The sequence below is a fragment of the Lampetra fluviatilis genome, chromosome 25, assembly GCF_964198595.1.
Source record: "Lampetra fluviatilis chromosome 25, kcLamFluv1.1, whole genome shotgun sequence".
Taxonomy (NCBI): domain Eukaryota; kingdom Metazoa; phylum Chordata; class Hyperoartia; order Petromyzontiformes; family Petromyzontidae; genus Lampetra; species Lampetra fluviatilis.
Window position 1 is genome coordinate 1,591,285 of NC_136299.1, and position 12,971 is coordinate 1,604,255.

General features: G+C 47.0%; 1 protein-coding gene across 1 annotated transcript in view; it reads right to left on the reverse strand.

The window, feature by feature from the left end:
* VPS33B (VPS33B late endosome and lysosome associated) overlaps positions 1-12,971 on the reverse strand; it is a 47,879-nt gene that overhangs the window by 10,989 nt on the left and 23,919 nt on the right. Inside the window, exons 13-18 of the mRNA XM_078867995.1 lie at positions 12,529-12,619; positions 11,631-11,705; positions 9,585-9,649; positions 7,658-7,712; positions 4,638-4,684; positions 3,394-3,538 (exon numbers count right to left, since the gene is read on the reverse strand). Coding sequence (XP_078724121.1) covers positions 3,394-3,538; positions 4,638-4,684; positions 7,658-7,712; positions 9,585-9,649; positions 11,631-11,705; positions 12,529-12,619 — 478 coding nt within the window. The remainder of the gene's footprint in view (positions 1-3,393; positions 3,539-4,637; positions 4,685-7,657; positions 7,713-9,584; positions 9,650-11,630; positions 11,706-12,528; positions 12,620-12,971) is intronic.

A 12,971-nucleotide genomic window follows, 5' to 3' on the forward strand; every position in this document is an offset into this window, starting at 1 on the left:
GGGAGAGATTCCCTGCTTGGATTGCCCGTTGATGAATGGGGGCGCCTCCAGTTGGAGGATGCCTCCCTCCTCGCGTTGCGTCGTCGCGCCGGGGAGAGGGGGCGTGTGACGGGTCATGCCGACGCATGGGAAACCCATGCGGGCTTGCTTATGCATTGGGACGGGAAATCCCAGCGTCACCGGCTGGTGGTCCCTTCTGGCCTACGGGGTAAGGTGGTGTGGGCTGCTCATGAGCGCCTCCTCCACCTAGGTACCCAGAAAACACTCGCCTTGCTCCAGCTGAATTATTTTTGGCCGGGCATGACTAGGGATGTCGCTGATCTGTTGGCGGCATGCCCTCAGTGTGCGCAGCGCAAACCACCAGCACGGGAGTCGAACCCGCCCTTGCAGTCCATCCAGGTCTCCAGAATAAATGAACTGGTCGCACTGGACATTCTGGGGCCATTCCCCGCCACCCCCAGGGGAAATAAATATTTGCTTACTGGGGTCGAATATTTTACGCGCTGGCCTATGGCCTGGCCCCTGGCGAATCAGTCGGCAGCAGCCATCGTCGACGCCTTTGTCCAAGGTTATGTCATGGACAAAGGTGCCCCGGAGCGGTTGTTGACCGACCAGGGTAGAAATTTTTCCGGGAAACTCCTAAAACAAGTCTGTGATCTCCTAGGAACGAAAAAAATTCGAACCTCTCCTTATCACCCGCAAACGGACGGGATGGTCGAGCGTCTGCATCGCACCATCTCGTCTATGTTGTCGCAGCAAGTCTCGGACTCACAGACTGATTGGGACTTACAAATTCAAGGGGTTCTAGCGGCATACAGATTGGCTCCCCATGCTGCGACGGGATTTTCACCATTCTTTCTTATGTATGGCCGCGAACCCGACCCACCTGTTCCGGCACAGCTGCAGATCCCCGCGCCGCTGGGTAAAATTAAATTGGATGAACACGTTAAATTTAACCTTGACAAACTGACTGAGGCGCGGGATGCTGCGAGGCTAAATTCTGACAGGCGTCAAAAGGCGAACGAGCGCCTCAGGCTGGCTCGCGCGCACGTGCTGCAGTGGAAGCCGGGGGACAGGGCATGGCTGCACTGTCCCCAGGTACCGCTCGCGACCTCCTCTAAACTCGTGCGCCCGTGGCGGGGCCCCGTCGAGGTTGTCGAGGTTTTGAGGCCTCAGTGCGTTCGAATCAAATGGGGCAGGCGCCGGTGGTTTGTACACCCCTCTAGGCTAAAACCGTTTGTTGCGGTGCGAGGGCCCACTCCACACGCGCGGGGCCAAGCATGTGGGGGGTCGACCGACTCGGAGGGTCCGTCGCTGCTCTCGCCTGATGTGTTGCCGGCTGTCCCACCCACAGGTGCACCGGGAATGACGGGCTCATGCCCTACAACCCACACGGGTGATGCCGACGGTCGCGCCACTTCAATCGCGACCTCATCTCGAAAGGGACAGCCGCCACCGGATGGTCCGCCGTCCGGGGTTGCCCCGTGTGACGGGCCTGCGGCAGGGACGCGCGCTAAGATGCGCAGACTCTTATAATATACAGAAAGAAGAATTTTTTTTATTTTACGTGTCATGGTTACTGTATGCTGCGTCGGTGGTGCGCTCCTGCCACATTGTGTGTGTTGTGTTGTGTGTGTGGGCGGGGTGTGTGTGTTGTGGGTGCGTTGTGTGTCGTGGGTGTGCTGTGTGTGCTGGGGGACTTCCTGGCTAGTTGTATATACGCGCTTTTACGGATTTCGTATTTATACGGGGGGGGGGGTGCGTCGGACATTCCCTTCGGGGGTGTGCTTGTTCTTCTTGTTGTTCTTGTTGTTGTAGTTCAATTTGCATTTTGTTGAAAAAAATGAGGCACACACGGGGTTGAGGGGTAAATGTTCCTTTATTGGAATTGTTGCAGCCGGGACGGCTGCGAGCTGTAATGGGGGGAGTGATGTAGGGTTGTTACGGGAGGGCTGTAGGTGCATGGGATCCAACGGGGAATAAACACAGTGGGCGGAGCTCCGGGAGTACACGGGGGGGGGTGCCCGCAGCGACGTCCGCATCAGGCAGCCTGGGGGGTTGTGATCCTGACGGGGGGTATAAAGGCGGAGGACAGAGAGAGCTCGTGGCTCAGTCTGGGAACGAAGGAGGAAGAAGGAAGATCTTCTAGTTAGAAGCCCTGGACTCCCCTCGACGCCGCCCTTGTAAGGGCTGCGGAGGATCGAGCCAGAGGCGTGGTTCCGTGAACCAGGGTCAGTACCCTGGGACTCCGGAGACCGTAGCCCGACTCACCAGTGTCGGGCCAGTTAGCCTCCCCTAGCCCGTTAGTGGAGGACTTGGGAGTAGGTCAGGACTAGCTAGGGTGTATCCCCAGTTATCCGGGTGAGGGGGCCGCTACCCCCTCTAGTGCTGTCCTGTACCGACAAGCTTGAATAAACATACGTGTGCCTCAACCTGGGTGTCCAGCGTATTTACCGGTACTTCATAGTGATATAAATCACGGGAATGTGTGTAGAGCTATTGCAGCAGTGTGCCTGTTCGTATGTGTCCGTGCACTACCAAAACAATACAATTTGGATACATATATTTTAATTCACTTTCCAAATAAATCCCTAATTAGATTTTTTGGATAGACGGATAGCTTTTATTTATTTCAGCAGGAAGGGCCCAATGAGCTGATAGTTTCAGCATTTTTAAGAGGATTCCATTTTATGACATTTGATCAATTGCAAGAGTGTTTTTACATGACCAGAGTAACTAGACAAAGCGATACAAAAGAGACAAATATGAAACAAACAAGACAGTGAAAACTAAGACTGTGGATGGAAAAAACAAGAAGCCTCAGTCACGAACCCCAAAGCTCATTACCCTTCAATACGCAAACCTCCAAGTCCAGCCTCACCTGCACTAGAAAATGATCTGACGAAGTACAACAAGAGATATTCTTAGGTTTTTTCGGTAAAGTTACGTAGGTACAACAAGAGACTTATGGACCACATCTGCCGGTCTAATACAATCCATAATAGAGGTGTTTGGGTTAGATTGCGTAAATATGAATGGGTCGTTAAGCCCGCCACGGACCTGACACCGTCAATTACTAAGGTTTGTTACATAAACAAAAAGTGCCAATTAGTTACTAGTTCAGCACACCAGCGTGTTGGAGAGCAAACTCACATTTAGAATTTGAGTACGACGTTTCGCCAGTAATTACAACCAGCCTCCTCAGGTGACAGCCAGAGTTGTGGAGAAATCCTCCTGTTTCGGTCTTATAAATGTGACATTTGATGTCACATTTTTATGACAGTGGTCGCAGTGGTGGGCGGGAACAGGAGTGGTGGGGCAGCTTCACAGTGATGACGACCACAATCTGTCTTAGATACGGCAGTAGAGTAACAATAGATTTATTTTGCTTACCAACAGCTTTTCCCATGGCCTTATCCGACACAAGTTTTCCCACTTTGCTCTCCATGGTTGTGACCGTCTCGGGCGTCTGCTGCTCTGTGAGCAATCCCGCTTTCCTCAGGTTGTTCAGCGTCAACAGCTGCTCCGTCCCGTAGCTCTGCACCACATCCGAGGTAGCACACGGAGGAATACTTCAATCTCCCATTGAAGGTCCATGGTTACAAGTATGTCCATGGTTACAAGTAGAGGTCCAGGGTTATTAATAGAGGCATCACTTTATATACTAAAAGGAGGCTCCATGGGCACTGACGCTCATTGGGCGGAGTTTGGTGCAGTAGGGGTTCTCTTTGTCCCTAACATTGGGAATCATGGGTGCATTTAAGTCATTAATTTTTAATCTTAATTGTAAACTACTGAAAATAAATTAATGAAGGTGTCCAGTTTGGGGGGGGCTTTGCCACCCCCAGTGCCCCCACCAAAACTTTGCCTATACTACTCCTTATCCGTCTCCCACTTTCCCATTTTGCTCCACACCCTCTCGCTACGCCTTATCCTGGGTCGCCTCGTGACCCAGCTCAGGTAGGCGTCCATTCACTGTGCAAGAATCCAGGCACGGGCTGAGGGTGTCATTTTTGGCTATGTAGTTTTAAAACAGCAAGTTGGTTGAATGGAGCAAGTGAGGTCACGTTGTGCTCGCCTCCTTGCACATGCGACCCCTGTGAAGTTTCTAGTCGCCTCGGCCTGAATAAGAGTGGCTGGGATGTTTCCCCTCTCACTTCATGTACCGGCCGTTAACAGTTCCGCCAGCCCCCCCCCCCCGCTCCCTCACTGGAGGTTTTTTTCTGCACAATATCGTGGATACAAATGGGACTCGTGTAAAACAATCTGCGTTACATAACGGCTCAGCTGAGCACACCCCACAGCTTTGACGGAAGAACATGAATTCAGCCCCCCCCACCAACGCCACCAACTTCCGTTGTTAGGCGGAGTGTGTGGGGGTTGCTCGGAGCATGGCTGATGACGCTGGTTTTGGTGGCACTGGGGCTCCACTTCACCCCTGGTGCCGAGTGTCTTCGTTTGGCTCAATCTTCATGTTCATGGCGTACCTCAATTTTACGTTTGCAAGGTTTAAGTCGGATATATTCTACTGAACAAACACATCTATCCAGGTTTGTCGACGCACACGTGTTTTGAGTGCACCGAATGTGTCCCGTTTGTCAACGAGATGTGTGAAGAATGGAGTGGATGGGACTTACGTGCAAAAACTGCGTTTTCAGGGAGCGCATATCATTGGCGACGAGTCCTGAAATAATATATTGTTTTATATATTATGTAATTCTAACACAAAATAACGTGATTACACAGCGACACGTTGCCGAGCATATAGACTTAGCAGCACGAGTGTGGTCTGTTGCCCCATTAGGGCTGTAGACAGACAAGGAGGCCATGCCTGTCGCACTCCCACGCTCCCCCCATGGGAAATCCTCTTAGCCACCTCCTCCTTATCCAAGAATCCCACTAACCTAATGGCCAATGGAATCACAATCATTTATGTATTTCGCAGACAGATAGGATGCAGTATGAAAAATAAGAATAGGTTTTACCCTTTCTGGCAAAAAAACAGGCGTTAAGATGTTTAAACACCAAATAAATACATATTCTTAGGTTTTTTCGGTAAAGTCACGTAGAAAGTAAAATAAAATAAAAACAAAAATCACGACGTTTCGGAGGCAACACAAGTCTCCGTCATCAGGTGGGACCGTCACAGCCAGATTAGCTGTATCAAGTGAGGCAATGATTCAAGATGTAATCCCTTAAAAGCGAGTTGAGGGGGGAGGGAGAGGGAGGGGGGAGCTCATCAGACTATGGTAGCCAATGAAAGGAACGTATCGGGAGGGAGGGGGGGCGAGGCCAAAAGGGTGGGCGATAGACGTGGAAGCGCTTGTGCGCAAGCGGCCAATTACTGCACACGCCAACACAATGGAGCGATTGTGCGCAAGCGGCCAGCCACTGCACCCGCCAACACAATGGGCAGAGAGGAGGAGGGGAGGTCTAATACACATGATAGACAAAAGAACGAAAATGATGATGGGCACAAACTTAGGGGGAGCTCATCAGACTATGGTAGCCAATGAATGGAACGTATCGGGAGGGAGGGGGGGGGCGGAGGGGGCGAGGCCAAAAGGGTGGGCGACGGACGTGGAAGCGCTTGTGCGCAAGCGGTCAATTACTGCACACGCCAACACAATGGAGAGAGAGGGGGAGGGGGGGTCTGATACACATGATAGACAAAAGAACGAAAATGCCCATGTTTATACCAATGCTGGCTGAACAATGAAGAGAGTACTGTTAAAATAACTGGGGATGTTAACACTCGGTAAAGTACAGTAAAATAGTGCCTGTCAGATAAGATGGTCTAAAAAATTTGTGATTAAGTCTTTTTTGCGTGGTTGATAACATCTTTCCAATGATTACTAAGTTGTGGGAAAGATGTTATCAACCACGCAAAAAGACTTAATCACAAATTTTTTGGACCATCTTATCTGACAGGCACTATTTTACTGTACTTTACCAAGTGTTAACATCCCCAGTTATTTTAACAGTACTCTCTTCATTGTTCAGCCAGCATTGGTATAAACATGGGCATTTTCGTTCTTTTGTCTATCATGTGTATCAGACCCCCCCTCCCCCTCTCTCTCCATTGTGTTGGCGTGTGCAGTAATTGACCGCTTGCGCACAAGCGCTTCCACGTCTATCGCCCACCCTTTTGGCCTCGCCCCCCCTCCCTCCCGATACGTTCCTTTCATTGGCTACCATAGTCTGATGAGCTCCCCCCTCCCTCTCCCTCCCCCCTCAACTCGCTTTTAAGGGATTACATCTTGAATCATTGCCTCACTTGATACAGCTAATCTGGCTGTGACGGTCCCACCTGATGACGGAGACTTGTGTTGCCTCCGAAACGTCGTGATTTTTGTTTTTATTTTATTTTACTTTCTACGTGACTTTACCGAAAAAACCTAAGAAGATGATTCCTTGCAGTCACGAAAGCTTCAAATCTAGAACAAATAAATACATTTTGCAAGGAATCAAGTCTGCATTAACCTGCAAACAACACACATGCTCTGATAATTATCAGAGCATGTGTGTTGTCTTTGATACATGCATTCTTTTTTAAACTGATTGGCCTACACCAGACCGCCTTCTTTGAACAGTTCGCTTTTGCCGTTCTCTGGTTTCACACTGGTGAGACGAGGCCATAAAGGAGGCTGTCTCTTGCGTCGTCAAATCAGTTTCAAAGACAATGCAAATATTATCAGAGCATGTTTGTTTGCATGTTCACCACAAGTACGTGTGATTAATGCAGACTGTATTCCTTGCAAAATGTTTCTATTTGGTGTTTGAACATCTTAACACCTTTTATTGTTTTTATTTTATCATTTCCCTTCTACGTGACTTTACCGAAAGAACCAATAATATATTAACACCTGTTTTATTGCCAGAAAGGGTAAAACCTAATCTTACTTTTCATACTTGGATACTGGCAAAAAAGGTCCCATGATCTATAGGATTCATATGTAAGAATTTGGTACGAAATCTTAAGCCTCACCACAGCGGCATGGTCGTGGTTTAAAGCTGCCACATTGCAAGGGTGGAGTCTCTCATGCTTCTAACGAACGTGCCACACACGTGGTATAGCATGGGGCATCTGACAGATCCAAATTGGCCAAATATCACTTGAGCACGGGAGGTCCTCCATGGTGTGTGGGTAAACTGAATCGCAGAAGCGACAGAGAAGATACGACTTCACACCAGGCAGCCGTGACTCAAGTGATCACCACACAGTGACGTTGAAAGCAACATCAGTAAAGGAAGATGCTTGGACCTGGGACTCATGCAGTCGAGACCATCACAGCAAACCTAAAAAGCTCCAGAATGCGATATTGGTGAGCAGCTTCATGGGCCCAATAACACGAGGCCACATTTGAGCTCCAAGGACTGCACAGCTCATTGTCAAGCCTGGGTGGATCATGCTCGCATACGCACGCAACTTACAGCAGAAAACTGATGCGGACTAATCTCTTCAGTTGTGTACTGTGAAGCAATGCCTTTGGCAGACAACATTTGAATTAAATATGCATGTGATCTCTTGTCACATATTTTCTCAACAATGTGTAGTATTTTTTTTCCAACCGATTCTCTGTCATACTGCAGCACGACTGAGCCCGAGGGGTCAAGTTTTTGCCACGCGAGGCGCAAGTCTGTGAAGGGAATGCACCTCCTTCGGTGACGGAGAGGAGGCACAGCAGCCGCAGGACATCCAGAATGGGAGACTGCAGAGAGACAGATGCACCCACGTGACCCACTGCCCTCACGCTGGGTCAGGCATAACGCAGCTCATGGTCAGCGTGTCCCACTGCTTTCATGCTGGGTCAGGCACAATTCAAGTCCCAGCGTGACCCACTGCCCTCACGCTGGGTCAGGCATAACGCAGCTTAGTAACCATGAAAATACGTCTATTACACTGCGTGAAAGAGGGTTTACCAAAGGAAATACTCTGCATCTCAACATTTAGAAACATGCATTTAAATTATTTAGATTATTTGGCTGCTATACATTTCCCCATAAGGCGTTTTCTTGAGCTATTATTTGTAGCCGAGTGGGCTTCACCTGGTAAACTAAAAATTGTTTAGTTTTATTTGTATATTTTTTCGTGATTTACTTACATTTCCTATACTTTTGACTCCTATAGTGTTTTTGTATTGTTTGTTGTTGTAATGTTCTGATTTTAATTCTGAACATCATGTGAGATGTATCACGTCACATTGGGCCCAGACACTAAAAATGGCCTGTTAATCACTCTCCACTCCGCTTATCAATAACAACACGTTCCACCACGCATCTTCCAGGCGAGGCATGACACGTGACACGGCTGAGTATGGAGTCGTCAGAATGTGTTTATGGGGTCTATTGTGCGAGACATCCCAGTGGTGTCTTAGAGATCACTCGCAAAGTTGCGCAAGCGGTGTTGGTCAACCGTCCATCACGTCGGCAAACACACGACTCTCCTTGGTTTTTTTTACAGTAATAAATTGAACTCTGCCAAAACACCAGAAAATGTCATTCGTTAAGATCCGGTGCAGGTGTGCTTTCAGTTGGAGGATTATCGTCACCGATGTCAGATGCTGTGTGTAAGATTGCATGTGTATTCTGTTTGCTATGTTTAGGTATTTTGACGGGCGATGGGAGTTGTACTATGCGCTGTGTTAACAGATGATGAACACAACATATATTCCCTGTTGTGTACGGGATGTTTTATGCACACCCCTTTTAAAACATTAAAAAAGGTGGTTTTGCCTTATGTTGGTGAATATTGTGCATTTTATGGACTGCATTATCACTTATGACTGTCTCCGTATTAGCCTCAGTGTGCATGGAGGTCGGTCAGCTGAGAGCAATGACCCCTACTCTGCATTCTCTGGGTCAGGGCTCAGCAAGACAGGAGATGTTGCATTTTGTGTTCAGACTACGGGCTGTGGATCTCTGCCGGATCGCTTCAGAGGTTTTGCCCACACAGTGGCTACTGTGAAATCAAGGCTTGAGTCCTATTTCTATAGTTTAGCCTCCCGATTTTATTCTGGCATCTTATGATTATTTTACCATTTAATTTATTTTTCCCTTCTTGCTGGATATTTTTGATATGTTATGAGTGGCTTTACAGCATTTGGCTTTCTAATAAATGATAAGCCACTTTGTTGAGCCATCATTTGTGGCCAGGTCACTTCTGAAAAAGAGCTAAATAGCTCAGTGGGATTAACCTGGTAAAATACAAAGTTTAGTTTAGTTTCTGTAATCTTGACTTCTTTTAACATTGTGGTATGAAAGCTGTTCTATAAATAAATATAGATTATTACTATTACTACATGGCACAATCCCATTCGCTTGTAAACATCTACTTGAGTCGTTAGAGAAAAATCACCTGCGAAACACTACATTTCAGTTTAAAAATTAATTAATCAAATGTTTCATTTCATTTTTAAACAAGACTAAGTGAGTGGCATCAAATAACAACAGGAAGAGTTTGCTGTTTTCACTTGAAAAAATATCATAAACTCCTGCGTACAAGGCACAAACATTTACCGATTGCGATTAAATTAAATCGGCACAGAGCACGAACTCGCAATTATGTCAACGGAAAGTTTCACCTGTCTGTTAATGGCCTCTTCGATAGAGGAGACACACTCCCTGATAGCTATTCCTTCCAAAAGAGCTGAACACACGCGGATATACACACACAACAAAGAAATTACAACACTGTGCATTGTCAATGATTACCTGCTCACATTAACTGTCATCACTAACCACTGTTTATCCACTGCTGCCTGGATCCCCCCCCCCGCCACACCACTATCGCGATTCCTCACAGTCCTGTAATGCCACAGTCCACCTCACTTCCCGCACGGCGGTCGTTGTCCCGTGTGCTGCGCTCTCTCACTCGGCTGTCACTGTCGTCGGCTTTGCTCGTTAGCCATGACGTATATCCTGTCCAAGCCCACTAACTCTTCTTCACTTTTTTGTGCGTTTAGTTGTCCTTCTCCCGCACCTCCAATTAACACGGTTGGCTATGTACGTTGCGAAAATAAGTTCAACATACATACAGCACCTCCAATTAACACGGTTGGCTATATACGGTGCGAAAGACGTTCAGCATACATACAGCACCTCCGATTAGCGCGGTTGGCTATGTACGGTACAAAAGAAGTTCAACATATGTACATACATACACTCATGGTCAATATATTGTCTTAGATTTGTGCTTATTCTCCGATCTATGCGGTTTCCGAGTGTTCATTCTGAGCATGTCTCCATATGCTTCCGTGCACCCTTTTCTGATATATTGTTCCATTTCCTGTGTCAATGTCCCAAGTTTCAAATCCCATTGTCACGGCTGGAAATATCCATCAATTGAGAATGTTTCTACTTCTGACTCACTGCAATGCTGCTTTGCCACGAACAAAATCAACTTTCCAACCCAATGAATACACGGCAGCAAGCGTTTAAACGGCGTATAAATAGATCGTGCGCACGGGATGTTTCCAAGTGCGGAAATGCAGATCATGAATTACGAGGGACATTTCTGAAGCTCCCTTGATCTCCGTGCCAACCTCAAATATAGCTCCATCCACTGTGGACCAATCTACCGATGCGGAATGCGGGCACGGCTCCCATGTGTTCCACAAAGGGTGGAATACATGCGAATGAATCACGGAGAACGTTTCAGCTGCTAATTTTACGCAAGAGCAGCGATCATCCCATGGAAAGGTGGCAGAATGACGGATGGCTTGTTACATAAACAATATTCATGTTTAGTTGTATCTAATATTTCGTTGTATCTATCATCGTCATTCGTGCAAACATTGGATGTCAGAATATTTGAGGAACCACACGACGAGCTGGAATGCAGCCAGCGCATGAGCTGGCGCTGCCAACAATTAGCTCAGCTCAGCAATCACCTATATACGGGAGGTCGCCCAGAAAGTAATGCCCCACTGGCGAGGAATGCACGCACTCTTTTCTCGATGGCGCAAAGCCATTGAGGTGGAGGGATACTATGTGGAAGAGTAATGCGCATGTAACCAATACATCTGATCATTAGGTACGAGTATATTTCACTTTTCTTCAATACATTTTGGCTGAGGAAAACAAAGTGAGGCATTACTGTCTGGGTGACCCTCATATTAGGATGTTTTCAGAAAATTAAAGAGCGTTCATAAGTGTGGGAGGAAACTGTATCGCACGCCGAAAACGCACCCATGAGAGGCGGGGCCACACGAGCCTATTCAGGAGGGGCAGATGATATTAGTCTGCACTTTTCTTCATTGCCTTCACCTGGCGAGCCAAGCTACGGTCTCCTCCAACATTTGTGTGATCCACCAACCCTCGCCTCCACTGCTGGATTAGACGTGCAAAGCCACCACCGCCCAGCAAGTACAGCGTCACTCGGATCAGTTTTAAACCAACTGCTTCTTGTGACACGCATACACATCCCGTGTGGATCACTTTTGAGATAAACAGCGAGCGTGTCCTCATTAAAATTCAGCGGCAGCCTCAGAAGAGTTTGCACAAGCGTTTTTCCAAACAGAATGACACACTTGCTTAAGATCTACAAAACAAATGTAATGTTCACCCGATCGGCTTCATGAGCTGATCGAGCCATTGTAATCTAAACAACCACCACAGACGTTACGTACAATGTTCAGTCTTGAGCAGTTCCTTGAAGTCTGATTTTGTCTTTCTTTTCATAATGGCTTCACAGCTGCCAATATCTTCAAAACACAGAAGATTAACGGAGAAAACAATCAAACTCCAATTCTCGAAATTCATATCTAACGGAAGACTTTATTTTGGCAATGCAACAGAATTTATATCCTTTACCAAATAAACATATGGACCGTTCTGAATGGCGTGTTGACATACGGTTGTATGTAGCTGCTAACTCTATCTAATTGTTATTGTATTGTGTGAATTATGCATATTTTTTTCCATTAAAATTAACTCAGGTGGCTTCTAAACTAAACTGAGCTATAAAGCTATTTTTTCAGAAGTGACCTCGCCACAAATGATAACTCAATAAAGTGGCTTATCACGTGGAAATTTATATTAGACAAATAGTCGAAAATGCACGTTGATTCTAAATGACGAGGGAAAAACCGGAGGATCTGGAAAAAAAATCCACGCAACCACAGGGATACATGCAAACTCCACATATAAAGGCATCAGGGATGGGATCAAACCCACGACCTCCAGTATACCAGGTGAGACAGATAACATCTCACCACCAGGGCACCCCCTACTTCCCTGTACACAAAGGATTTTAGTTGGGGGGGTTGGGAGGGGCTGAAGTCTACTGGTCACCTCCCCAGTCTGCCCAATAGGGTTGGCGGCGGGGAGCAACAACCCCCCCCCCACGGCCATTCACATCACGGGAATATCCATCAAAGACGAAAAGTCATAAATTGTGCGGAAACGCGAATTAACAAGCGGATCGGTCAATTCGCAAAGCGGGGATCCGTCAACACAAGCCTACAAAAGGGGCAAGTTGCACACTCTGCAGGTGCCTGCGCTGAACGTAAATCGCCATCGGCTTACACAGACTCAGAGAGCGATGTTCCTGTTTCAAGGCCCTCAGTTCGTTGGCCACAAACTCCTTCATGTTCTGGATATTCATGTCGTGCCGTTTCTGAAAGAGCAAAAGTGGATCTCATCCTCTACGTCACTCATTTTCAATTGACGTTTAAACGGGGTAGGAAATTAACACGTTCAATGTCAACACACGTGAGAAAATTTTATATTAATATGCATACACCTTACATATTGTAAAATAATATTTCTTTATTGAGTTTTTGAGTTAGCTGTCCAGGACTTGGCAAGGACACTGCACCACCACTTTCTACCCAGGGCAACTGGAGAGCACAAACTTAGATATTGTCTCGACTTATCTCGCTATCACAACGACAACTATCTCTTACATACGTTTAAAAATGTGCAATTACAATAATATATATAATTGAGAAGAGTTGAAGCAACATGTT